Source organism: Crocodylus siamensis, chromosome 1 (assembly GCF_052110815.1).
Source record: "Crocodylus siamensis isolate JL-2025a chromosome 1, ASM5211081v1, whole genome shotgun sequence".
Taxonomy (NCBI): domain Eukaryota; kingdom Metazoa; phylum Chordata; order Crocodylia; family Crocodylidae; genus Crocodylus; species Crocodylus siamensis.
Genome location: NC_143395.1, coordinates 418,472,025 through 418,496,421, shown reverse-complemented (window position 1 = coordinate 418,496,421; position 24,397 = coordinate 418,472,025). Strand labels below are relative to the sequence as shown.

Sequence of the window (24,397 nt, the reverse complement as noted above, 5' to 3'; positions counted from 1 at the left end):
GCACTAGGCAAGGTATTTACTTTAAACATGTTGCTATGAAGCCATATAAAAGCAATAAGCAGTGTTTGTAAGACTTCACAGCACACATTATAACAAGTCTGAAGGCTCAATCATTTAAATTGTCGGCTCCGTCAACTCTTATACGTTCCCATGACACGTTTTTCTAGCTGGTGACATAAAAATGAATATTCAGATAAGGAAGCAAGGCGATTGAGAGCTGAAGCTCCGTCTTGGGTGTCTTACAGGGTTCTTGATGCTGTAGCCGTCTACATGCTCAGAGGCAGATTGCAATATCTAATGTGCCTTTACACAGTGCAGCAGATCCCGAAAGAGCTTAGCCACTGTCAAGGCTATTTTATATCCATATATGCATAGACACAAATGCAGGGCAGACACAGATAACAAGACCTAGCAGCTAGCTAGACACTAGTCAGCTTGACAAAAGTTGCCAGCCTTTGGCAGGGAGTTAGATTAGATAACTAGTGGAACCGGCGACCCGGTGACAGGGCACGTTCACCTTCAACTCTAGGCTTTGCATCGCTCACTCATTATCGGTTACAGTTACCCCATTCTGCCAGATATCATCCAAATACAGAGCATGGAGACAGCCCTACAGGCAGGGCCCTCCTGAAGCAGAAGCTATGGGCTTGATGCTGGAGTCCCTGTGTGAAATGTTCTGGCCCGTGTTATGCAGCAGCCAGGTTAAATGAGCCTAATGGGTCCCAAACTATTGATCGTTCCACTTAGAGCTGAAGAATGGCTACCTCTGGCAGCTCACCACAATACTATATGATGGGTCAAGACTTCAGAGCCAGGCTCTGCCCTGACTTGCTCCCGTGTTGACGACGGTGGGAGCAGACTTGCAGGATTCCAGGGCACCAGCTGGCCTTTTAAATACAACACCTGGTTGTGGGGAAGTGAAGAGCGTGTGCATTTGTGCGTTTGCCCCATGTGTTAAAGCCTACACATGCAAGGTGTGTACTGAAATATAAAAGGTTCAATGTAAGTGCAGCTCCTGACTTGCATTCGTTTGCAAACACAATCTGACCCGTTACTATAACCCTGTAAAGGCTCTCACATTGCAGATCCTTTGAGTTTTAGAAGCACTTTCCCATTCCCCTTTCCCATGTACCAGGAGCAGAGGGCAGCAGGTGCACTCAGATTGCTAGGCCCTGTATTGATACCCCTGGGGTTACAGCCGGAAGACATTCAGTAAGGGCCCTGGGCTCTGTCATTCACATCTCTCTGGGTCTGGCAGAGCCTGGAGCGGTCTGATGTTCAGGACGCATTCACCCAGGCCTTTTCTAGAGAGGTGGGCTGAACAGACAGAGTCTCCATTTCCATGAGCTGGTGCGTTTGTTGATAGCGTGTCAAGGTGGATTTATTCTGTAATATATGTTTTGAATTATTGATTCTTCATATGCCTACAGTTTTATGATAGTTGCCCCGTATAAATCAAATAAATAAAGAATAGCGCATTTCCCAGATAATTCACTTTTGATCTAGAGAGTAATGACATCACACGTGAGACGCAGGGTGTTTGGCATAAACACAGCAAAGATCTGCTCCAGCCACACCGCTTTTTGTGGAAAGCATTCAAATCTCTCTCTCCATTCAGGAATCGAGCTATTAAGGATCCAGCACGTGATGTTCTGCTTAGGCCCTCGAGCATGTTTGCTAGATCATCAGCAGGCACCTTCACACTTTCTCCCCTGCTGCTGCTCACACAAGGGAGGGAATCCCTGGGAGCATTCACAGAGTCCCCTCTTTGTCCCCCTTCAGCTCCTTCCTTTGGTATCCTTTGCTGTCAGGCCTGAAAAAGACTTTACAGTGGTTAGACATCTGCCATGCAGAGGCCACTGTCCGCTGTGCTGTGAAGCCCTCTTGTGCTCTCCCATCCATCTGCCTGTAGTTACCTGTTGTGCCTTGTCTTAATCTTAATCGTGAGCTCTTTGGACAGGGACTGTCTCCATGGTCTGTATCCGTATGATGTATAGCAGAATGGGGTCTGGGCCTGTGACTGGGGCTCCTAGGCTCTGTGCTAACTGCAATGGATACTAACAGTTGTTTCCACCATGGATGGTTTCCAGTGGGCAGAGGCCGCACACGCCAGATTGTTTCTACAGGAGATTCTTGTAACTAATAATGGTTTCAACACTCATCTCTTTTTTTGTTTGGCTGTTTTCTGAATAGGTAAAACAGAGCTGGCCAAACAGACAGCAAAGTACATCCACAAGGACCTCAAGAAGGTAACGACTGGTCTGTTTGTTCTTTGTTTTAATTAGGTCAGTATTCAGTCTCAGTGCGGTCGTCTTCACTGATGTGTCATGCTAGGCTTCATTGCATGGTCCTTCAGTGCTAGAAAATCCTACTTCCACGTTTTATCCCTTTTGCATCACAGTGGTACACTGATCAGCAGCAGGAGAGAGGACTGTGACTCAGATCCATCAGTGCACAGCAGTTCAGGGGCACTGTTTGGTTGAAACTAAAGGGCGTTGAGTTTTTTTAAAGTGCATCCCTGCCTATATTACTAACAACACTTTATTATAAATTATGAAATGGAACAAAACGGTTGTTTTCCCTGCTTCTGGGGATACCGTCACTTGAAAGTCCTTTGTTGCAAGCAAATATGTTTCTTTGTCTGTGCCACATTTTAATTTCATTAGAAGACAAAGAATGGCGCGGAGGGGAACCCTTCACTCCTTGTTATTTGTGCTAGTTGCCTGCTATTTCAGACTTTGTTCAGCCTGGACAATTAAAAGAAGTAAAGCCAGTTGTACTTTCAGGATCTTAGCCTTGAAATGTGTGGGACTCAGACACAGATGAAGGTGCCTTGTCTAATTAAACACAGCTATTTTTTATGACTTATTTTCAGAAAAGCTTCTAGGAACACTTCTTAGCTGGTTGAAACCATCTTTCTTAAAAATTGGGCCACAGTTTTTGAAAATGATAAGTCTAACGTTAGGCTTCTACCTCTATGTTCAAACACCAGCCTGATTTCCGAAGGGCCCCACTGCTGCCTTGGAGGTCGCTGAAGATCCCCAGGTATAAAACCTTTGTGAGATTAGAAACAGAGCCTATGTATATCCCAGGAGGAAATGCGGGGAGGCAGCAACAGAGTGTCTTGCAAGCCAGTGTCAGATCAGACCCACGAATGGTCACAAACTCCTGCAAGACCGTTTCAGGCTGGACATAAGGAAGAATTTCTTTACTGTCCGAGCCCCCAAGGTCTGGAACAGTCTGCCAGCGGAGGTGGTTCAAGCACCTACATTGAACACCTTCAAGAGTAAATTGGATGCTTATCTTGCTGGGATCCTATGACCCCAGCTGACTTCCTGCCCCTGGGGCAGGGGGCTGGACTCGATGATCTCCCGAGGTCGCTTCCAGCCCTGATGTATATGAAATCTTCCAGGAGCCCACTGGTACAAAACAGACATGAAAAGAATATGTTGCAAAGAAGATCAAAAGTAAAATGAGGCCATAAAAACAGCTGCTCTGGTTTCTTTTCCTCATCCTTCTGTAATTGCCTTCCAAACCCAATAAATTCCAGTTCCTGGATCTAAAGCACCTTCATCCAGGGCTGCTGCACGTGGAATTGGTCAGTGACCTGGCCAGACATCGAATAGAAAGATCAGCCAAACACTGAATGTTGCGTTAATTCAATAGCACCCACAAATCAGGGTTTTATTGGCAATGCATCAGCTTGGCAGTCATTGCAGTAATTAGCACTGTGAAAAGGGTCATAAACTTTGTGGACAGTTATGGGGGAGGCAGCTCTTAGCAGGAACTGTCTGATTAAGAAAGAAGAATGTGTAATGGGCTCATTTTCATACTGACGGAAAGGTTAAAATGTAATTACGGATGCTATTATCTTTATCTGGCTCATGCTAGCCTGCCCGGTGTGCGTGCAGCGAACTCTGCTGATGTGCGGACGTGGATAGGGTGAGACTGCAAGCAGGCTGGCTGCTGTAGGGCCAGACCCCAGCTTTCCTTCCTGAGCATAATTCCACCCACGGTGCTTGAAAGGTGCCGTGGCAATTGAGATCAGGACTAGGCCATGTTCTCGGGAGTCGAGTCCATCTTGCACGCCTCCGTTTTGACTGCCCAACTTGACACGTGCAAATCCAGCACTTCCATCTACTTCATTAGTGTCATGGGTGCTTGGTCTTGGTAACAGACAGGCCTTACATGGACCTCATTGAGTACCCCACATCAGGGACTGCTTTGAAGTTACTGGCCCCATCTCCATTGGTTTGAGCATCAGTGCCCATCGTGTGACTAGCCTGACAAGCGCTTACCAGAGCTGGTCAAGGCAGTTTTGGATGGAATGATTTTCCAGCAACACAAGCAGTTTCACAAGGCCTTTCTTATGGAACCATGATGCTTTCAGCCGCGCTTTTCCCAGGGGAAAAGCAGAAACATTTTGTTGTGCTGCTATGTTAAAGGCAGGTAGATACGTTAGTCTGAAGTCAGGCAGATGGTAGAGCAGAGCAGTACCTTAGAGACTGATTCAGAAGCACGAGCTTTTGTATCTTCCTGCTGTGTTACAAAACCCCATGAATGAAGGAGACGTTTCTGAAGCAAAACCTCCCAGCCCCATAGAAAGAAAAACATTCCAGTGGTCCCAAATCACCTTTATTTTTTTTAGGTGGCTCTGTTTTTTGGGCAATCCCAGCTTCTTGTTTTGAATTTAAGGGAATCATTTTTTGGGCTCTCTGAGTTCTGAGTAGTGTTAGAGTCATGTTGTTATAGCTTATGATGGTTCAGGGATTATGCGAGAGGCAAAGGTTTTTTGGGGGGAGATGCCTCTTACTGGACCAACTGCGTGGTTGGAATAAATTCAGACAAGCTTTTGAATGCAAGACAGACTTTATCAGGTCCTGAATGAAGGTATGATGAAGGATGACTGGCATTCAAAAGCTTGTCTAGCTGTATTCCAACCATGCAGTTGGTCCATTAAAAGGTATCACCCTCCCCAAAACCCTTGCCTCTCACAAAGTCCTGAAGTCAAAGTCCAGACATACACCCAGGGCAGACCTCCCTGGGATGTACTGAGCTACCTCTGTACTGAAGGTCTTAGGAGTGAGGTGCAGCTTCTGTGAGACCCAGGTCCTCGAAGGTGGAAAACTGCAGCTGGGAGTTGAAATTCAGTGGGGTTTAGGCACTTAATCATTGTGAATCCCATCCTACATGTCTGCAACATGGTATTAGGTTTTATGGAGTTTCTACTCCTCTACATACCCTTGTAAACCAGCCGGTAGTAGCTTATTGTGTCAGCTAACAGTTCCTGCCTTCATCCTTGTTTCTATACACATTATGGTGTCTGTGAAATGATTAGATACGGCAGGTGCATGTCAGTAAGTATTGGGTAGGTGTGCAGACTCCACCTACAAGGGGTTCATCTGTTGTTACCCCAACACTATTTTTGTAGATTCATAGATGCTAGGGTTGGACTCAACAAATTATCGAGTCTGACCCCCTGCATTTTGAAGGGGATTTTCACATGTTTTGTCATTAGTCTCCCCGTCTGCATCAGTGACACGCAGTTTAATCATGTAATGATGTCCCTTCAAACAATTGAATGCTTCCCTTATTTTATAAGGAAGCTGATATCACTGAGCTAACGGCTTAGCAGATTCTTCCTGGCATGGTGAAAAGCCTGGGGTTTACAACTGGTAGATCCTACTGAGTTTCAGACGGCCACAGTTGTGATATCATAAGCATAAGGCCTTGGTCTCAGCTGCCTTGTAAGGGTCTGTAGCAACATGGATCACCCTCCGTGGCTCTCCAGCTGACGTGTGTATGTGATGAGTCATTCGTGCTACCTCGTTTGTGGGTCACAGACGTACGAGCCGTGACTAGAGGAAACCTGTAAGCCGCGTGCCTTTGGAGAGTTGGATGGCCGTCCCTTATCAGTGCTGAGGAAGTTCAGGCTCGCCTTTTTTGCAGCAATATGAGCTAAGTTATAGCTCCGAGCACAGGAAGTTCATTTTCTGCAATGAATCATCAGCCTTTCAAATGTAAGAAGAGGTTTGCGTAGTAACCTATAAATTCAGTAACAATATTATCTCGACGCTCTGAATGCCCAAGAACCTAATTTATCTTGACTTTATTATGTTTTTTTTATAGAGGAGGCATTATGTTCTCCTATTGATTGATTTCTAAACAGCTGAACAGCAATAATGTCTGTTTTATTTAGCAAATTGCAAGTTGCTATTTCAGTCCTATTTTCATCACCACCTTTCTAGTAATGAGCAGGTCATCTAAAACCGGACTCACTCAGAGCTACGATGGCCAGCGTTAGGAAGTTTCATAGTTTCTAGAGTTGGAAGGGACCTGAGCAGATCATCTAGTCAGACCAGTACGCCCTCAAGGAACTGCACATTCACTTCCACCTGCTTTCCGCATCCACCTCAGTCTTTACAATGAGCTTCCCATTGTCCCACTGCCTTGGGGAAAAAAGAAACAAACCTACTGACACATCAGTCCCATCAGCCACCAGTCTGGTCCCAAAGATGCTACTTAAATGTAATAAAATTTGCCGTGCCTTAATCAAAAATAACTTCTTGTATTTGTTTCTCTTGCAGGGTTTCATTAGACTGGACATGTCAGAGTTCCAGGAAAGACACGAGGTTGGTAAATGGCCTGTCTGTACTCGTAGGGATCTCAGTTCTAGTTTAGCCAGTAATTTAAACAAATGGCGTCTCTTCCATCTCTCTCTCTCTTTCTCTGTCTCTCTCTCTCCCTCCTGACCACCTACTATTGCTGCCCCTGGGGGCCGAGAGCTCCTAAACTCCCACTGAAGCAAAGACAATAAGCAGAGGGCAGATCTGGTGCCTTCCCAGGGGGCTCTATCCTGAGAGTAAACCAAGCAGAGTTTTTGATCACTTTTTAAAATTTAAGCTCATGATTTCCGAGATCCTGGCAGTGCAGTGTTGCAGATAGGGATGGGCTACTGAGTCACTTGGCTCAGAGGAAGTATCAGCAAAATTGTAGAGAACCAAGGCAAGGCAGACAGAAGGAAAAACCAGATGATGGTATGCTTCCCCTCCCATGGCCTCTGCACATGGCATCAGCATCCCTGGGAGCAAGAGCCTCTGAAAGAAAATGGCTGGGATTGGCAAAAATACAATTAAACCTTGTGTGACTGCATTGTAAATGACCCACTGGTGCCTTGGTAAGAGCTGGCGTCGTCTTCTAAAAGGGGGTGTCATCTTCTGAAAGGTGGATACATCCGTGGGAGAGAGGAGTCATCCAGTGTAGGTTTTCGGGTGCAGCCTCCTTGGTGCACCTGTAGAGTAGAACTGCCATTGCTGGAAAGGAAAGAAAGCTACCATCTGTGGGCTTATGACTGAACGCCTCTAAGTCAGAATCCCCCCTAAACGTAACGATACCGCAGCGCCGTGGAGCCTCGGTTGGCCCCGGATAGCCGGCCGCCCCCCCGCACCCGAGAGTCCAGAGGAGAGCCACGCGCATGATCAGAGGTCAGGAAAACAGATCTTACGATGACAGGCTGAGAGCCACGGGACTCTTTAGCCTGGAAGAGCGCAGGCTCAGGGGTGATCTGATGGCCACCTATAAGTTTATCAGGGGTGACCACCAGGATCTGGGGGAACGTCTGTTCACCAGAGCGCCCTGAGAGATGACGAGGTCGAACGGTCACAAACTCCTGCAAGACCGTTTCAGGCTGGACATAAGGAAGAATTTCTTTCCTGTCCGAGCCCCCGAGGTCTGGAACAGTCTGCCAGCGGAGGTGGTTCAAGCACCTACATTGAACACCTTCAAGAGCAAATTGGATGCTTATCTTGCTGGGATCCTATGACCCCAGCTGACTTCCTGCCCTTTGGGTGGGGGGCTGGACTCGATGATCTCGCGAGGTCCCTTCCAGCCCGAATGTCTATGAAATCTATGAAAAGCAGGTCTCTGACCCTCGAGAGCAGGCAGGTCCCACTGCAAGATATGGGGTGCACCTTTGGGTGAGAGTCTCCTTTAAGTGGGTGTGTAAATGCTGTAGCAAAGCAAGCAGGAAAACTGATAGCAGAGGTAACTGTATTGTATATAAAGTGGCTTTCTCTTGACAGCTGCAGATGGTTGGAGACAGGGCAGGGAGAGATGTATGGAGAGCTTCAGAAGCAGGAAATGAACTGAAGAGCTTCCCTGCATAGTGGGACCTGTATTGTCACCCCCCAAAAAGGAAAGAGGCTGAGTAGAGTCTCACTGACCAAACCCAGGAGGATGGTTTCTGAGGCAAGGGAGGGACCTAGGGCCTTAGAGAGACAGCCTGCAAGGGAGCAGCCCTCCCGAGGAGAGGCGATGGGACCTGAACCTGTTCAGCCTCCACAAGAGAAAGCTGAGGGGGATCTAGTGGCCTGTTACAAACTAGTCAGGGGGGATCAGCAGGTACTGGGGGAGTCCCTGTTCCCCCGAGCACTGCCAGGAGTGACCAGGAATAGCGGTCACAAGCTGGCGGAGGGTGGATTCAGAATAGACATCAGAAAGCGCGACTTCCCGGTCAGGGCGGCTAGGATCTGGAACCAACTTCCAAGAGAAATGGTGCAGGCTCCCACCCTGGGGGGCTTTAAGAGGAGGCTGGATGAACATCTTGCTGGGGTCGTTTGACCCCAGTACTCTTTCCTGCCATGGCAGGGGGTCGGACTGGATGATCTGCTCAGCTCCCTCCCGGCCCTAGAAACTATGAAACTATGAAAACAGGCAGCTGAAGCTAGGAGCTGTGTTGCTGGATCCTAATATTAAAGGAGAGCTCCAAGTAGAGAGCATCATGTTTTGACACCAGCCCTGTGTGCTCACATGAGTGTTGGGCTCAGCATGGAGAGGAGATCTGGCTTGTCCAGTGACCGTAAGTAAATCACCGGTCCTGAGCGGCCCTCCATTTTCCAGTCTGAGACGGGGATAGCAGCCGAACAGACCTGCATTGCTTGGTTCCCCAGGGTATAGCCAGGCACAGCAAGGTCTTTCATAGTTTCATAGTTTGTCGGGTCGGAAGGGACCTGAGCAGATCATCTCGTCCGACCCCCTGCCCTGGCAGGAAAGAGCAGTGGGGTCAAATGACCCCAGCAAGGTGTTCATCCAGCCTCCTCTTAAACCCCCCCAGGGTAGGAGCCAGCACCACTTCTCTTGGAAGTTGGTTCCAGACCCTAGCCGCCCTGACCGTGAAGTCGCGCCTCCTGATGTCTAGTCTGGATCTCCCCTCTGCCAGCTTGTGACCGTTATTCCTGGTCACTCCTGGCGGTGCTCGGGGGAACAGGGACTCCCCCAGTGCCTGCTGGTCCCCCCTGACTAGTTTATAACAGGCCACAAGATCCCCCCTCAGCTTTCTCTTGTGGAGGCTGAACAGGTTCAGGTCCCGCAGCCTGTCCTCGTAGGGCCTGCCCTGCTGCCCCCTGATCATGCGAGTGGCATAGCAGGGACTAGAAAGAAACTGAGGTGCTGACTGGTCTTTACTCAAACATTGGAAAGCAGGGAGAGGAGCAAAATACCGAGCGGTAGATTGGCTGATGGCTGCTGAAGGGCTTTGTGAGATGAGCCCTCTACAGTCAGAGACAAAAATGAGTCAAGAGAGAGCATTGATGACTGAGTAGAAAAGGGAACCAGAGTTGGAAGTCGCAGCACGGCAGGGATAAAAGATCACGGGATGACAAGGACAGCAGAGACACAGTCCGCAGCTAAGGGAGCGGACAGGAGGAACGAGGAGGGGTCAGGGAGAATCGCAGAGGAAGAGAGCCTGAATTTTTCAAGCAAACGAGGATCAAGAGGTCAGCCCTGGAGGCAGCAGCCCTTGGAACGGCAGGGGGAATCGGTGTCGCTCTAGGCACTGCTAAAACAGATGGGAGGCATTAACTGCCTGTGGCCAGTGTCTGTCCTGGGAGGGCTGCGAGCCCTGCACCTCCACGGGCAGGAGTCGGCATCCTCGGGGGCAGACGCTAGAAACAGATGTACGTTCCTCAGGAAGGGGAAGAGGAAGTGAGTATTGGCGCTCTCTCCAGGCAGACAGATCTGTTCAAATTACTCTCCCAGTGGCCAGAAGCAGGCACCAGCCTTTGCATGAAAGCGGTGCTGCGGCAACAGAGCTGCCCTCCCACAGGCACGGAAGGACCTGGGTCAACTTCTTCCCCCTCCTGTTTCCTGAGTCACCCTGGGTTGGCACGGATCCTGCAAGGAAACTGCAGCCGATTAGTGTGATTACCCCCGGTGACGAGATGGGCAAGTAGTATATGGAAGGGCGCAACTGGCTTTTGTTATTCTCCAGCATGCAGTTAGACTGCAGTAGACGTGGCATTGTGCTCGGCGGTTTCACACTTCCAGAATAACAAGCTGCAGATTCTCTTTTTTCTTCAGCGAAATAACTTAGGGATGTGTTTTTCCTGTTCGCTGCCCCCTGCTAATTAAATGTAACTGATCCTTTTAAGAAGGTAAAAGTTATGCTGGATGATTTGCGGTGCCCAGTTTAAACCCTCTTAAAAAGACCCTGATTTCTAAGAAGGGCATGATTTTCCGCCCCCTCCCCCTTCCCTCCCCTTGCCCATCCTCTGAAAACTAGGCTCCTTTGCAGCATATCAGGTTGTGCACCTGGAAAGTTTCTTTTAAATATTATTGCCAAGGGAGCTGTCTGTATTGTAGTGAAGATCCCAAAACAGGAGCTGAACAGCGCTCTTCCAGAACTGCAGAAACAATTGAGTTTAAGTCTGTCGAAAGACTCGTGTTTTGTTACGATTCTTTTCGGTGTATTTTACCCCCAAAGTTCAGATGTGGTTTTTCTGCTCTTTTGAAAGCCTGTTGGTTCCCCCGAGAGCAGGGCAGTCCTAGCAGCCTTCTCTCAGATCCACATCCTTTCTCTTCCTCCCCCCCAGTTTAGACCTTCCACTGAAGGCGCTTGTTGTCCACGTTCCTCAGTTCTTAGCATGTTTGATGAGCATCACAGTAGGTCTCTGGTGGAAGGGCAGGCAATCCTGGGCACATCTCAGAAAGACTAGCAGTTAAGCACGGCCCCCCGCCAACACCTTCCCTCTGGCTAGTGACGCTGTTAAAATTTTAGCCGTCTAGATCTGTGCAGGCTCTGACAAAGCACGTAATTCTCAGTCATCACTGAGCAGCACATGTTTAACTTACTGCTTATTGAAGCACTATGGGGATACATGAAGTAGAAAAGCTGGTATACCTAATGCTTGTGAACAAGGGTCACCACCGGTCATGAGGTCGTCTCTAACCAAGGGAGAGTCTGTGACACGTCCTGTTTTTATTCACTCCTTCCAGGTTGCCAAGTTTATTGGCTCTCCCCCTGGGTATGTTGGCCATGAAGAAGGCGGGCAGCTAACCAAGAAGCTCAAACAGTGCCCGAATGCAGTGGTCCTCTTTGACGAAGTCGACAAAGCCCATCCTGACGTCCTCACCATCATGCTGCAGCTGTTTGATGAAGTAAGTCTCAGTCTAGCTGCTCATGGCATGGCAGGGACTAACACAAGGTGTCAAAAGGTTCAAGCGACGTCTCACTGTCTCAGGCTTGTAATCACTAGTCAGTGAGCCAGCGAGTTGGCCCTACCTCTAGTCTGTGGATTTATAATATGCAACTGTCAATCCTTTGGTTCATCATGGTGTACGTCTAGTCAGGTGCCTGATGAATCTGCTTGTACAGAGTCCTGTGACCATCACACCAAGACCTGCAGCACATATGCCTAGGCAAGAGTATGGAGAAGTGGAGGCTGCCCAAGATGAACCATCCCTTTAGATCACTGAATCCAAAAGCCAGACTGCGTCCAGGCGTTCAGTGCCTCAATGGCTGTAGCTTCTGCCAGACAGCAACAGATAAGAACTGCTGCTGGCCGCCTAATGCCTCAGTGAGGGTGCATTTCTATCAGGATGATGTCCCTTAGCCTTTCTCCAGCCAAGAAGCACTCACAAGGCAGTGGGGTTTTGAGCTGCCCTATACTCACCTTCCTCTGGGGGTTATAAAGTTGTGGTATTTTATAGGAGCTACCATGCCACGAATAGTCCTACCACATTGCCACCAGGCCTCCAATAGGATGCAGTTTTGGAGTTGTATCCAGGACCATCTATGAATTTAAGCCCTGAGGAACAGCCTAGTGCAGAGATAGAATGGCAGGAAAATGCACTGTCCAGTCAAAGGAGGGGAAAGCGGGTAAGCAGATGCGTAACAAGGCGATTCAGAGGCATGAAACCCTACAGGTTGTACTGAGAAGTTGAAAAGGCTCATGAATGATGACAGTGCTGTCATGGTAGATGGTACCAAGAATGGGAGCTGCTGTAAGGTGGGTGGTGAGGGTCAGTGCAAAAACGCTGAACCCCCCTCCTTGTCCATTCCCCAAAACAGATGGAGTGAAATTAGAAAAAGCCCTCGGCCCCCACTGGGCAGACTCTAAGGCTGGGTCATCACCCGTTAACATGGCATCCTCTTGATTAGCACTTGCGTTCCTTAGACGCCCAGTGCTGTAGAGCCACGTGGCACAGAGGAACTCTGGGGAAGGAAAGGGCCTGTTGAATCTGGCCAGGCTCTCCCTGTAGTGGGTAATTCCACCGGCCTCTGTGCTGTTATTTCTTATGAAGTGCTTGCCTGCTTCCTGATTCAGCTGCATCACGGTGGCAATGGCTAAAGCTGCCTGTGACAGCACCTCCTACAGCTTTCCTCACACATGAGACGCTTGCCTGGTCCTTGCTGCGTCAAGAGGGTAAGAAGCAGGAATCGGAGACTAGAGTCCCGAATAGCCCAGCATTGGTCTTTACCCATCACCCGTATATGGCTGCACCTGCATGGCCTGATGGACAGACTGAGAAGTGCCTTGCATCTCCACAGCCTGCACAAGCGGAGCTGGGCAAGCATTTATTCTCCTCTGTGGTACATCAAGTGCACAACCTGTTGCGTGCTGTTCCCAAACCTGTCCTCCTCGGGGGCAAACTAACTCCAGCATCACGGCTGCTGGTTTATTTGTTTTTTTTCTTTTAAGGATTAATAACACAATTTTTTCTTGCATAGATCATCGCTGCAGCAGCTAAATGTGAAATCAATTCCTGCACCACGTGGTTGACAGGGCAATAACCTAAATGTTAATCTGAAGCACCCAACAAGGATTTGTGTCATTGTGCCAGGGAGCTGCTGCTGGAGACATAGCAGGGAATAAACATTGCCTTGGGACCTTGTTCTTTTTTCTTTCTCTCTTTTTCTGGCTTTATTACTGCAGAAAATGAGCACTTGGAAAGGTTCCTTGCTTAGTGTTAGAAGCACCAATACCAAAGAGATCAGTGCTCCTGTCCACAACAGTCACTCCCACAGATTGGGCAGGAGCACGTGCCACGTTGCCCTGCGGGCAGCATGCTGTGGGTGAGGGGGCTGTCGTTGCAGCCACGCTTCCCAAGTCGATCTTCCTGAATGATCATACGGCACTATAGATTGCTCTGGATCCTCAGCGTGGTTGCACCCTCAGCCTGTCCACATGTACCCCTGCTGTGGATGAGCAGTCTAGAGTCACGTAGTTCCCTCTTCTGGCCCATTTATCTCCATCACCCCCACCTACACTGGGTTGCTGGCTTGTTAATGATGATCAGACTTATGTCAGCCTTTTCAAAGCCTTCTGCAGCCAGTTACTTCCTGCAAAGGCTGCTAAGGGTGGTTGGCCTGTGGTAAGCACTCATATGCGGGGCCTTCCACACAACCAACTCCAAGCACTTTGCAGGTCCTGCATCCCATCAATGCCTCTCTGAGGGAACTGGGTTGCCTGTGTTGCGGGAGCACGGAGAGGCTTGAAGTGACTTGCCTTACAGGCATTTTTAAGGGACCATTAGGACCATTAGGATTATCTCCCTCTTGGGAGGAAGGCCTTTCCAATCAGATGTATTTGGACCCTACCCTGCGGTTTTTGGTAGTCTGGTTCAGTGTCACCCACCACCCTACTGATGTTGTTCTTGTTGGCTAATGTTGTAGGGCAGGCTGACGGATGGAAAGGGGAAGACCATTGACTGCAAAGATGCCATCTTCATCATGACCTCCAATGTGGCGAGTGACGAGATTGCCCAGCATGCCCTGCAGCTCAGACAAGAGGCCCTGGAAATGAGCAAGAACAGGATCGCTGAAAACTTAGGTAATGACCGCCAGAACACACTCTGAATCCTGACACAGTACACCTTCTCTGTCACGTTGCCCCTGCAAACCCCACCCAGGGAATCATGCTTTGTGTCAGCAGACAGAGCACCTTACTGGCAGGAGCTGGTCAGCACATGCCACAAGCCTCAGCTACTGGGACCTTCCAGGTAGCTCCTTGAGCAAAATCAAGCCAGAAACCAGGGGTGGATTCCAGCAAGGAAAACCACTCCAGCTCTACCTGACCTCCACCTCAGCTGCTCTACAAAAATCATCCATTGCACTTTTAAATAGAGCACCTGCTGTTTTCACTCCTCCTCCAGAGCCCCAGGCTACCTGGATCTGGAGCCTTACTTCCAGCCCTGCTTGTCCAGGATCCCCCTGTCCGTGCTTCAGACTTGTTGGCTCCTTTTTTCCTCTGCATGAATCCTTAACTGGTCATTTTTCCAGGACTTTGGGTTGGGCCCTGCTTGGCACTGAGTGTGCGAGTGTGCTTTAACACTCAGTAAGCAGGTAGGTATTTAGGCATCCTTAATTCAAGATGCATAGCTCCCAGTTACCAAGTCAAAAACCCAGCACACTGTGCTGCAGAATACACCGGTGGTCCTGACAGAGCTTTTGAGTTGCCCACCGCTGGTCCCCTCTGAGATTAAGGACCCTGCTCTTCAGGTGCTATCTTTGCTTTGGTATTTCTCCTGCAGTCCAAAAACAGCGCTGGCTCATCCGTTTTTCTAGTACAGTTTCTCCTTGGCTTAGTGTTTGCGGAGCGCCTGTTTCCCACCCAGTTCATGGACCAGCTGGAAGGTTCCTGGGGCAGTGAGGTGTGAGTGGCTAATACAGACAGGGGGCTTTTACACTGCCTTCCCTTCCCTGCTGCATACCCCAAAGCAAACTGTTTCTTGAGCTCAAGCAATTGTACCTTGTCTTGTGCTGGACCTATGTGCAAGGATCCTGCAAGAACATCTTCAAAGAGATTGAGGTAAGTCACTTTCCTGAGAGCAGGGTGATATGTAAATACATCCTGTGCAAATTGGTTATTGCCAGGAGCTGAGAATCCCCCACTTTCTGTCTGCTTTCAGTCTCATAATAGGATAGAACCAGGGCAGCCCAGTCACAGGTCAGCTTTCCATCACAGTGTGTGCTGCAGTATCCCCTCACAAGGGGCCACAAGTGAATACAGGCAGGGGAGCAGGAGGAAGCAGCAAGGCAGTGTTGAGCAGCATGATAGGCATCGGTCTCTGCACAACAGCTGTGTTAATGCCGTCAACCCTAGTGTGGGTTAATAACTGGGAAAGCCACTGCCTGTCACTGGGCACTGAGCTTTTCATTGCGTTAGAGCCGAGTTCCCTTGGGCTATCAAATCCTTTTCAGAGCCATGCCTGCCACCATGACCCACATGCAGAAGCGGTGCAGAGGGCCGTGCCACCGTGACCCACGTGCAGAAGCGGTGCAGAGGGTCGTGCCACCGTGACCCACGTGCAGAAGCGGTGCAGAGTGCCGTGCCACCGTGACCCACGTGCAGAAGCGGTGCAGAGGGCCGTGCCACCGTGACCCACGTGCAAAAGCGGTGCAGAGGGCCGTGCCACCGTGACCCACGTGCAGAAGCGGTGCAGAGTGCCGTGCCACCGTGACCCACGTGCAGAAGCGGTGCAGAGGGCCGTGCCACCGTGACCCACGTGCAGAATCGGTGCAGAGGGCCGTGCCACCGTGACCCACGTGCAGAAGCGGTGCAGAGGGCCGTGCCACCGTGACCCACGTGCAGAAGCGGTGCAGCGGGCCGTGGCAATGTGAGTGCCACCTACCTTGGGATTCCAGAGTGAAAACCTCCTGCGAATTGCTACCAAGAGCTCTAGCAAGGAACTGCAGCCCTGTCACCCCCCATTTCGGGGCTGGCACCACGTTTTTTGTTTTGTTTTGTTTTGTTGTGTTTTTTGCCAGCCTCTCTCCTTCTGCCTCCTGTTTCATGGGAGAGGAAGGCGGCAGGGTTTCTATTGCACAGAACCTCCAGTCGTCCGTTAGAATGAGAACACGACCCATTCGCAACTGAACTTTCAAGCCTAACATTTTAAAATGCCACACGTCGTCTTCAAAACGAGGCAGGGATTGAATTTTAATTTCTGGGAGCTCCGTGCAGCTTGCCAAGACAACAGCGATGGATGGGAGGCATCAGGAGAGCGGCTGGGAGATGTGTTTTAGAGGCTGATGTCTGACCGCAGAAGAGTATCAGCTGCCTCCCTGCAATTTCCTGAGCTCTTGACTTACGGAGCTGGTTGCTCCAGTGCTGTGGAAGTGGCTAGATAAAGAACTAGATAGATGGGAAGACCAGCTCTGACAGTATCTTTCTATCTATCTAGGAAAGCAGCAAGAGTTACAATCATAGAAATGAGGGTAGGGAGGGACCTTGGAGGTCACATCTAGTCCAACCCCCTGCTCAAAGCAGGACCAGGCCCAGCTAGTTCATCTCAGCCAAGGGTTTTGTCTAGCCGTGTCTTCAAAACTTCTTAAAAATGCACGAAGCTTTCTAAGGGCTTCCACCTTTGTCTCAGAAAGGACTCATGCAGCAGAAGAGCGCCTCTCAGTATCCTGTCTTGGTTAAAAAGCCCATGCTCCTGGCTTGTTTAACCTCTGGCATTTTATAGGGTATCCTGCTTAACCAGCAATCCCACTGCTTGACCGTAAGCATCTCTGGGGCTCGGCTTAGCCAGCGCACAGCAAATCCAGAACAGAGCCCCTTGGTGAGACCGCCTTTTGTCTAAGCTGGGAGCTGTCTGCTCAGGCACCTCCATTAACATCAGCAGCGAGAGGTGCTGGGAGAGGGGTCACATCATTTGGAACTTGTCAAATTAAAAGTTGCAGCTGTGTCCCCAGACAAAGTGCAGCCCAGGGTAACTTTAGCAGCCCCAGGAACAAATGGGCCTGGGTGGGCAGAGCTCCCAGACGTCAGCCCTCACAGTGCAAGTCTCAACTGCAGAGGGAGATGGAAGTGAAGAGACACGAGCACAAGAGGGAAGAGCCACCAGGCTGGAGCCAGCTAACCGCCCAGGGCTCTGTCGTTCGCTAACGTGACTGAGCTGTGCGTCTCTGTCTGATAGACCAGATGAGACAGCCGGGAGCACGGCCACCCCGGACGGCTGCGCGCTTGCATGTAATGCAATCAACAGCGGCCTGGACATCTGATCCACAATCCGTCTGCTGATCTAGGGAGGCCTGATGAGGGCTTTTGTCCTTGTGGGGGCGTTTGCAGGGAAAGCGGGAGGGGCGCGGAGCAGGAGCAGAGGTGCCCAGGCAGAGATAGGCATTGTCAGCATGACGCAGTGCAGAGAGCATCCTTGGGTCTACGCAGAGGCACAGAGCGGGGGCCGGGGTGGAGCCAGAGCGGTCTCCACACGGAAACGTGCTGTCATGCACAAAGGCGAGTGCAGTGAGGCCACATCACTGGCAGTCCGGCATGCATGGGTGGTCTATGGCATTGCTTGTACTGGACCTTCCTGGGTTGTACTGGGCCTTCCTGCGTCTCCTTTTTTAGCCCAGAATCTGTCTCCTTGCAAAGGCCAAGCCTCATTTCTTCTCAAAAAGACCAACGTGTCAGGCTCACACACTTATGCCTTTATTTCCTGCAGATGATGTCCACATGTCTGACAAGATCACGATCTCCAAGCAATTCAAGGAAAAGGTCATCCGCCCCATCCTAAAGGTATGGCAGGCTGGCTTGCTGCTGCCTGTTCACCCCTGGGCTGTTCTCTCGGGTTTCTCTACTGGGCTTATCCCCACAGTACCCAACCGCCTCCCCACCACACACGCACCGCCAACGTGCAGAGTCCCAGCCTCTGGCACTGGGGGGTTAAGATGCCACTGTCCTGTGCAGCCAGTGTCCCTGGGCGGGTTTACGGGCAGCAGCATCGGCACAGCAGGGCAGATCCCCCAAGCCCTACACACATGCAGAAACCACATGTGACCTGTCACAGTGACAGGTTTCACAGCTCTGCTCCTGCTCACACACTAGTGGGTTTCTTTCTTTCCGGTGGGTGCTACCGGTTATGCCTTTTCCCCACAAACAAGGAGCATGGATCTGCCGTGCACGGCATGTTCCTCATGTTAACAGAATCACCCCATCCTTTAGCATCAGGAAAGTAGCCAGCACTGTAATGCCCAGAGATTAGTCTTTGCCGGGATTTGGAGTCACCCAAGGTAGAGGGTTATTAAATTATGAAAGCATCTGGTCCATTCACCTCTTGCTGGTGAAGGATAGACTGGATTCTTCAATGCCTGTCTCTGGTTTTAAGAGGAGACTGTCTCCTGATTTTTCCATAGTGCCCATGTCACCTGGTGAGAGCATCCTGGGAGTTTCACTACTTTTGAGTTGTTTCCACATAGATCTGTTAACAGCAGCACCTACACGATATGGGGTATTACCTCTTTGGAGCGTTAGAGTGACCCCTCAACCCCACCCTGAGGGAGATCAACATTACCCTGTTGTACTAATTGAGAAAATGAGTCCAAAGAGGTTTGAGCCAGGTGTAAAGCATTCATGGACTCGGGGGCTTCTGTTTATGGGGTAGCTGCCCCAAGAGGCACGGTGTTTGCTTTCTAGAGGTTCAGAAACCTCCATTCCCTGCATTGGGAGCAGTGAGTGCAGGAGTCTCGGACCAGCCCCTCAGAAGCAAAATCCTCCACGTTGGTCATTTAGTCCTAAATGACTTTGTTGCACAAAGGAGAGGCTGAGGTCCCAGACTTGGAGCATGGGAGGTCCCAGTGCTCAGCCTCTTCCTTTCCCCTACACATAAAAGTTCCCCTCTGTTGCCCAGGAGAAGCCTGCGATAACCAGGAAACCCTCAACATGGACTTCTGGTCCAGGCCTCTCAGCCCAGTCATTTCCAGCCTCTCGCAGTGTTGTGGCAGGTGCTGTTGAGAGCCATCAGGAGGTGGGATGGGATCTCTGCGGGTCCCCTCGTGCGGTGCCAGTAGAGGCGGTTGCTGACATCTGCCCTCTGCCCCCGGCAGGCTCACTTCCGGCGGGACGAGTTCCTGGGCAGGATTAATGAAATCGTTTACTTCCTCCCCTTCTGCCACGCGGAGCTCATCCAACTGGTCAATAAGGAGCTGAATTTCTGGGCCAAGAAGGTAAAACCAACCCACAGCTGGATGTGCGCTGCTCTGGGAGGGATGTGCACTGCTTGATGGACCAGCAGGGCAGGAGTCCCTGACCACATCCTCGCCCCAGACCCTATTGGCATGTGAGCCTCGTTGCCATGATGTCACTCTCCTCCCAGCTATGCTGTGTCACGAACACAACAAGGTGTTCCCCAAGTGTCATGTGCACCACTACTCACACTCGCTAGTGCTGTGGAGGGGAAACACAGTGTGCTGCAATGTTTGCCTGTGTCCTGTGAGTCTTAGCTGTGCAGTGCCAGGCTCTCAAAGCCAGGCCACAACCCCCATGCAAACAACCTGCATGCCAGAGCCCCAGGGCTGTAGGACAGTGGCAGCATCCATCCATAATGACAGTCTCCCGTGCACCCTGATTAGGTTGCCCACTGGAGTCTGGTAACATGCCGTGCCTTTCTCCCCTGGTAGGCCAAAATGCGGCACAACATCACGTTGCTCTGGGACAGGGAAGTGATGGACGTCCTGGCTGATGGCTACAATTTGCACTACGGCGCCCGGTCGATCAAACACGAGGTGAGGCACAGGAGGAGACAAGATTGCCATACCCTCTGCAGACTCCTCCTTGCCCACCAGCCTGCCTTCCCTCCAGGCTATTGTGGAGGCACAATGAACCTCATCCTGGGGTGGATTTTTGGATCCATCCTGTAAAGGCCGTCACATAGCAAGGGGTAGGCCTTGGGTGTATGCACACACGCACACACACACACACATGCCGGACACCAGCTCAGCCGGTGAGACAAAGGCACAGGGGCTCCATCCCTTTATGCATCTTAGCTGTAACAAGTTCCAAAACCACCAGGTCCTGTTGGGGCCCCGTGGACATACTGCACCTACACAGTACAGCAGCTGCCTGCTCCCTTCCCCTGTGACATGCGAGCAGAGACACCACTCAGGCCCTTGACCCTGGCTGGTGGAGTCGGATAGGAAGCTGGGGGCAGTGGCACTGGGGGAGGGTGTCCCCTGTCAGGCTGTTCACAGCAGGAAGAGGCTGGGGGCAGGTTCCCTAACGGGGGGATGGTTGTTACTCTACCCACCCCCTCCGCAGGTCGAGCGGCGTGTTGTGAACCAGCTAGCGGCCGCCTACGAGCAGGACCTGTTGCCGCGGGGCTGCACCCTGCGCATCACGGTGGAGGACTCAGACAAGAAGCTGCTGAAAACCAAAGACAGCTCCTCCTTGGAGGAGACCGAGAAGAAGGCCCCGACGCTGCGGTTGGAGATCGTGGAGAAGGACAGCAAACGCCGGAAACTGGACATCCAGGTGCCCCTGAATCCTGACCAGATCTCATACTCCTTGTAGGCACGGGGGGGGCCAGGCAACAATAAAGTCACTGTGCGACTCAGACTTTGGAGAACAGCCCGTCTATGAGTAAGAGCAACGGGGACGGGAGCCGAGCCCATAACAAGGGGCTCAGGGGACATGTGTATTTTGTCACTGAATACCCTCCTAGGCCCCTACCATCCTGTGATCTCACCAAGTTGGTTCAAGACCCTCCACCGCCCTCACAGGGTTGAACTTCATGCTGCCCTCCGACTCACAGGGAGAACAGACGGACATGCCGCCATGTGGAAACCTTGGAGTGAGAGGAAATATAAGGGCAGGGAGGAGTGTTTCAGCGAGGAAAGGGAGGCAGATTTCAACCCGCACCAGTGCTAGAGAGTCTGGCTCTCCCTTGAGTTTATCCCTTTGCTCAGGAGAGAGCTCCTGCTTGCCCTGCTCTGGCTGCAGAGCAGGGTGTGCTGCCTAAGGGCACGTGCTTCTCCACATTATGGCTTGATTTTAAAAGCTGCTGTGAGCTCTCCAGCCCCCGTGCGTGGTCTGTGTCGCTGAACTTCAGTAGCTGCATGGTGCATACGTGGCAGGCGGCTCTTTCTCAGGACAGTGGGCATGGCACAGGGGCAGGGGAGCCCACCTCCCTGAGGAACGGGGAAAAGGGGCACAAATGCGGCTCAGCTGCCTTCAGGGAGCCTTCTGCTGAGACCCTTCCACTGCCTGCTCCCGGGTAAATCCACCCAGCGAGGCTCCAGCCAAGCCCAGGCCCGTGACACGCCGGTGCGGTCCCCTTTATGAGTGCTGCGGCCGTCGTCTCTGCGCTGGACTCGATCGTCTCCATTCTGCAAATCCGCCTTCTGGGAAGCAGCATCTCTGGGCCGGGCTGAGCTGTAGCCGGTCGCCGCGTCAGAGCAAAGTGCCCTGCTCCAGGCAAACGTGGAGCTGGGCCATCTCCTGCCAGCAGTAATCAGATTTGTTCCCTGCACGCTCGCAAGATCCTTGCTCTGCAGAAGGTTTAACTCTTCAGAGCCGTGCTGCCGTCGCCACAACGCTCGAGTGCGGGGGGAACCGCTCGTGTGTGGGACCTGCCGCCTCCGGGCTCAGACTCCAAATTGTGTGTTTCGGTCAATAAAGGTCTCTGTTTTGTCTGGCATCTGTAGCGTGATTCCCCACTGCCACCGTCACCCTCGATCCCCTTGCTCAGCTGTCAGGCCTTTCTCAGAGCAGGGTCCCACGTTTCTGCCCCATCGTTCCCCCCCAGCGGCTCCGAGCTCTGTTCTCTCAAAGATGATGCCGGCACTCCCCAGCTCCCACAAAGCACGAGCTTGAAACAAGGGCCCACGGGTGTCAGGGGACAGCTGCTCTGGACACAGCAAGCAGTTTATACGCGCTCCCCACTGACCTGGGGCTTGTCCAGCTTCCCCAAGTAGTCTCAGGCCTTGTCAGCTCCGAAAGGCACCTCTGTCCCAAAAGCAGAGCGGTCCCTCTACACAGCTCCAGGCCTTCATGTGATGAGCTCTCGAGCAAGACTTTCCACCTGGAGTGAACCTTCATGGGGTCTTGTGTCCACACAGGGCACAGAGGCTTATAGCAACCCCCAGCTTTTACGTCCCTTCTCTGACCCATGTGCCCATCACTAGACACCCCCAGCTGGCCTATGTAACGCAGACACGGTGGGTATGGGCTCTCTGGCAGGCCTGCGGCGTTGTCGCATCTCAGTATAATAGCACTTGACTGCTCTGCTGATGCCGCTGCATCGTACTTAACATTAAGACCAACGGCTTGAAGTTGCAGCAAAGTTGGATTTCAGGAACCGCTTCTGTACTGGTAGAGCAGGAGGCAGTGGACGAGATGGTTAGGGAGGGAGTGATCTCTCCATCACTGGAGGGGTTCAAGGAGTGGTTGAATGAGCACTGGTCAGGGATGATCTAGGTGTAATTGTGACTGTGGTCTACTGTGGGGATTTTGCAGGCTTCTGGGCTGCGCTGGCTATGACAGGGGGCCGGGAGGGAATTGATCTCCCCTCCTGCTGCTACATGCGGAGAAGTTAAGGTTAGATATTAGGACAAACTTTCTCATAAGGATTGTAAAACATTGGAACAGGTTACCTAGAGAGATTGTGGAAGCACCAAATGGACACGGCAGAGGGGGGCGAGGTCCCAGGATCTGAAGAGAGGGTGTACGAGACTTACGGACCTGGCCTGGGGCTTGGGAGTCCTGGCCTCCGTTCCAGCTCTGCTTCCCACGAGGCCGGGGCAGGTCCTGTAGTCTCTGCACCCCATTTCCCCTCTGCAGTTCCCTGCTCCCAGGTGAGGAGGAACGTGCTTGAGATGAAAAGGGGCTGAGATGGATAGGATGGGCTGGGGGAAGATGGGCAAAGAATAGAGTCAGGCCTGAACCTATGACTTTAAAAGAAGCCGGAACTACAGAAAGGACGTGGACAAACTGGAGAGTCCAAAGAAAATGGTTTGGGGGCTGGGAGGCATGACTTGTGAGGAGAGGCTGAAGGAAATGGGCTGATGTAGTCTGCAGAAGAGAAGACCGAGGGGGATTGAATAGCAGCCTTCACCTCCCTGCAGGGGACTGCAAAGGGGATGGAGCTGGACCGGTCTCTGGGGGCAGATGACAGGACAAGGAGCAATGGGCTCAAGCTGCAGCGAGGGAAGTGGAGGTTGGATATTAGGAAAAACGTTCTCATGAGGAAGGTAGTAAAACACTGGATCAGGTTACCCAGAGAGGTGGTGGACTCTCCATCCTTGGAGGCTTTCAAGACCCGGGTAGACAAAGCTTTGGCTGGGATGATGCAGCTGGGGCTGGTCCTGCTTGGAGCAGGGGGTTGGACTAGATGTGACTCTGAGGTCCCTTCCAGCCCTCATCTTCTATGATCCTGGGACCTCACTGCTTCGAGTCTTCTGTCTAACCCTGCCCTAAAACCCTACCCCGAAATCCTCACCCTTACCATAAGGCTGACCCAATCAGCAGAGAGCAGCACCAGGGGCTGGGTTCATGCCGTAGGGGTTGCGAGGCCTTCGTTGTGCTGAGTTATAGTTGAGCTAAGGCACCATAAAGGACTTTGGGCGTAACAGGCTTCACTGACTAGTGAGTGGCCTGATAAAAGATGCAGTGAACCAGAAGGCTGAAGATGCCCAAACTTAGCCGGGGGGTGGTCAAGATGACCCCCGGGCCCCACTTCTTTCTGACTTAAGTCATTCTTTCTGCATCACACCCCGGCTCCAGGAGGCGGGTTGCAGGCAGCTGCCTCCGTGAGTGCCCAGACCCACGCAGCCCGAACCCCGAGAGCAGCAGCAGCAGGCAGGTTGGGAGCCCTCTGGACCCCCGAGCACCGCAGAGCAACGCGTGCTTAGGCTGCCTTCAAAAGCGCAGCCAAATCAGCGCATAGGGCCCATCCTCAACCAGGGGCAGCCGCCCCGTAGTGGCAGCTCTCATATGTGGTACAGCTCTGGCCTTGAAAGCTTTTGCTGGTTGCCTGAAGAGGCCCAGGAGCAATTTTTTTTTTTGCCCCTTGTGAATGCTGTTGTGGGCATCTGCCTTGCAGGCGGACGGAGTGGGGGGCTTGTGTTTCCCCTAGAGGCGCTGGGGCTTGTACTGCTGCTCCTGACTCCAGGACCCCGTGCTGGAGGGTCTTGCCCCTCCACTCGGAGTCAGGTCAGCACCAAACCTGGGGTTGGGACTTCAGTCAGATCGGCCGGGACGGTGGCAGAGTTTTGCCCTTTTCCTGGGCCCTGCCGATCAGACATCAGCCTTCTTCCCTGTGGCGGCACGGGGCCGTGCCCGCATCTCCCTGGGTTTTCCCCGGGATGTGTTACAGGCCATCCTTGGTGGCTTGGGTTTTG

General features: G+C 51.7%; 1 protein-coding gene across 2 annotated transcripts in view; it reads left to right on the top strand.

Annotated features, from left to right (window-relative positions):
• Window positions 1–21,696, top strand: part of CLPB (ClpB family mitochondrial disaggregase) — a 105,714-nt gene extending 84,018 nt beyond the window's left edge. For both annotated transcript variants that reach the window (XM_090030874.1, XM_090030873.1), the window contains exons 9-16: window positions 2,194–2,249; window positions 6,588–6,632; window positions 11,272–11,433; window positions 13,952–14,108; window positions 17,728–17,801; window positions 19,109–19,228; window positions 19,682–19,786; window positions 20,319–21,696. In XM_090030874.1, coding sequence (XP_089887000.1) covers window positions 2,194–2,249; window positions 6,588–6,632; window positions 11,272–11,433; window positions 13,952–14,108; window positions 17,728–17,801; window positions 19,109–19,228; window positions 19,682–19,786; window positions 20,319–20,570 — 971 coding nt within the window. In that variant the 3' untranslated portion in view covers window positions 20,571–21,696. The remainder of the gene's footprint in view (window positions 1–2,193; window positions 2,250–6,587; window positions 6,633–11,271; window positions 11,434–13,951; window positions 14,109–17,727; window positions 17,802–19,108; window positions 19,229–19,681; window positions 19,787–20,318) is intronic.
• Window positions 21,697–24,397: the final 2,701 nt, after the last annotated feature.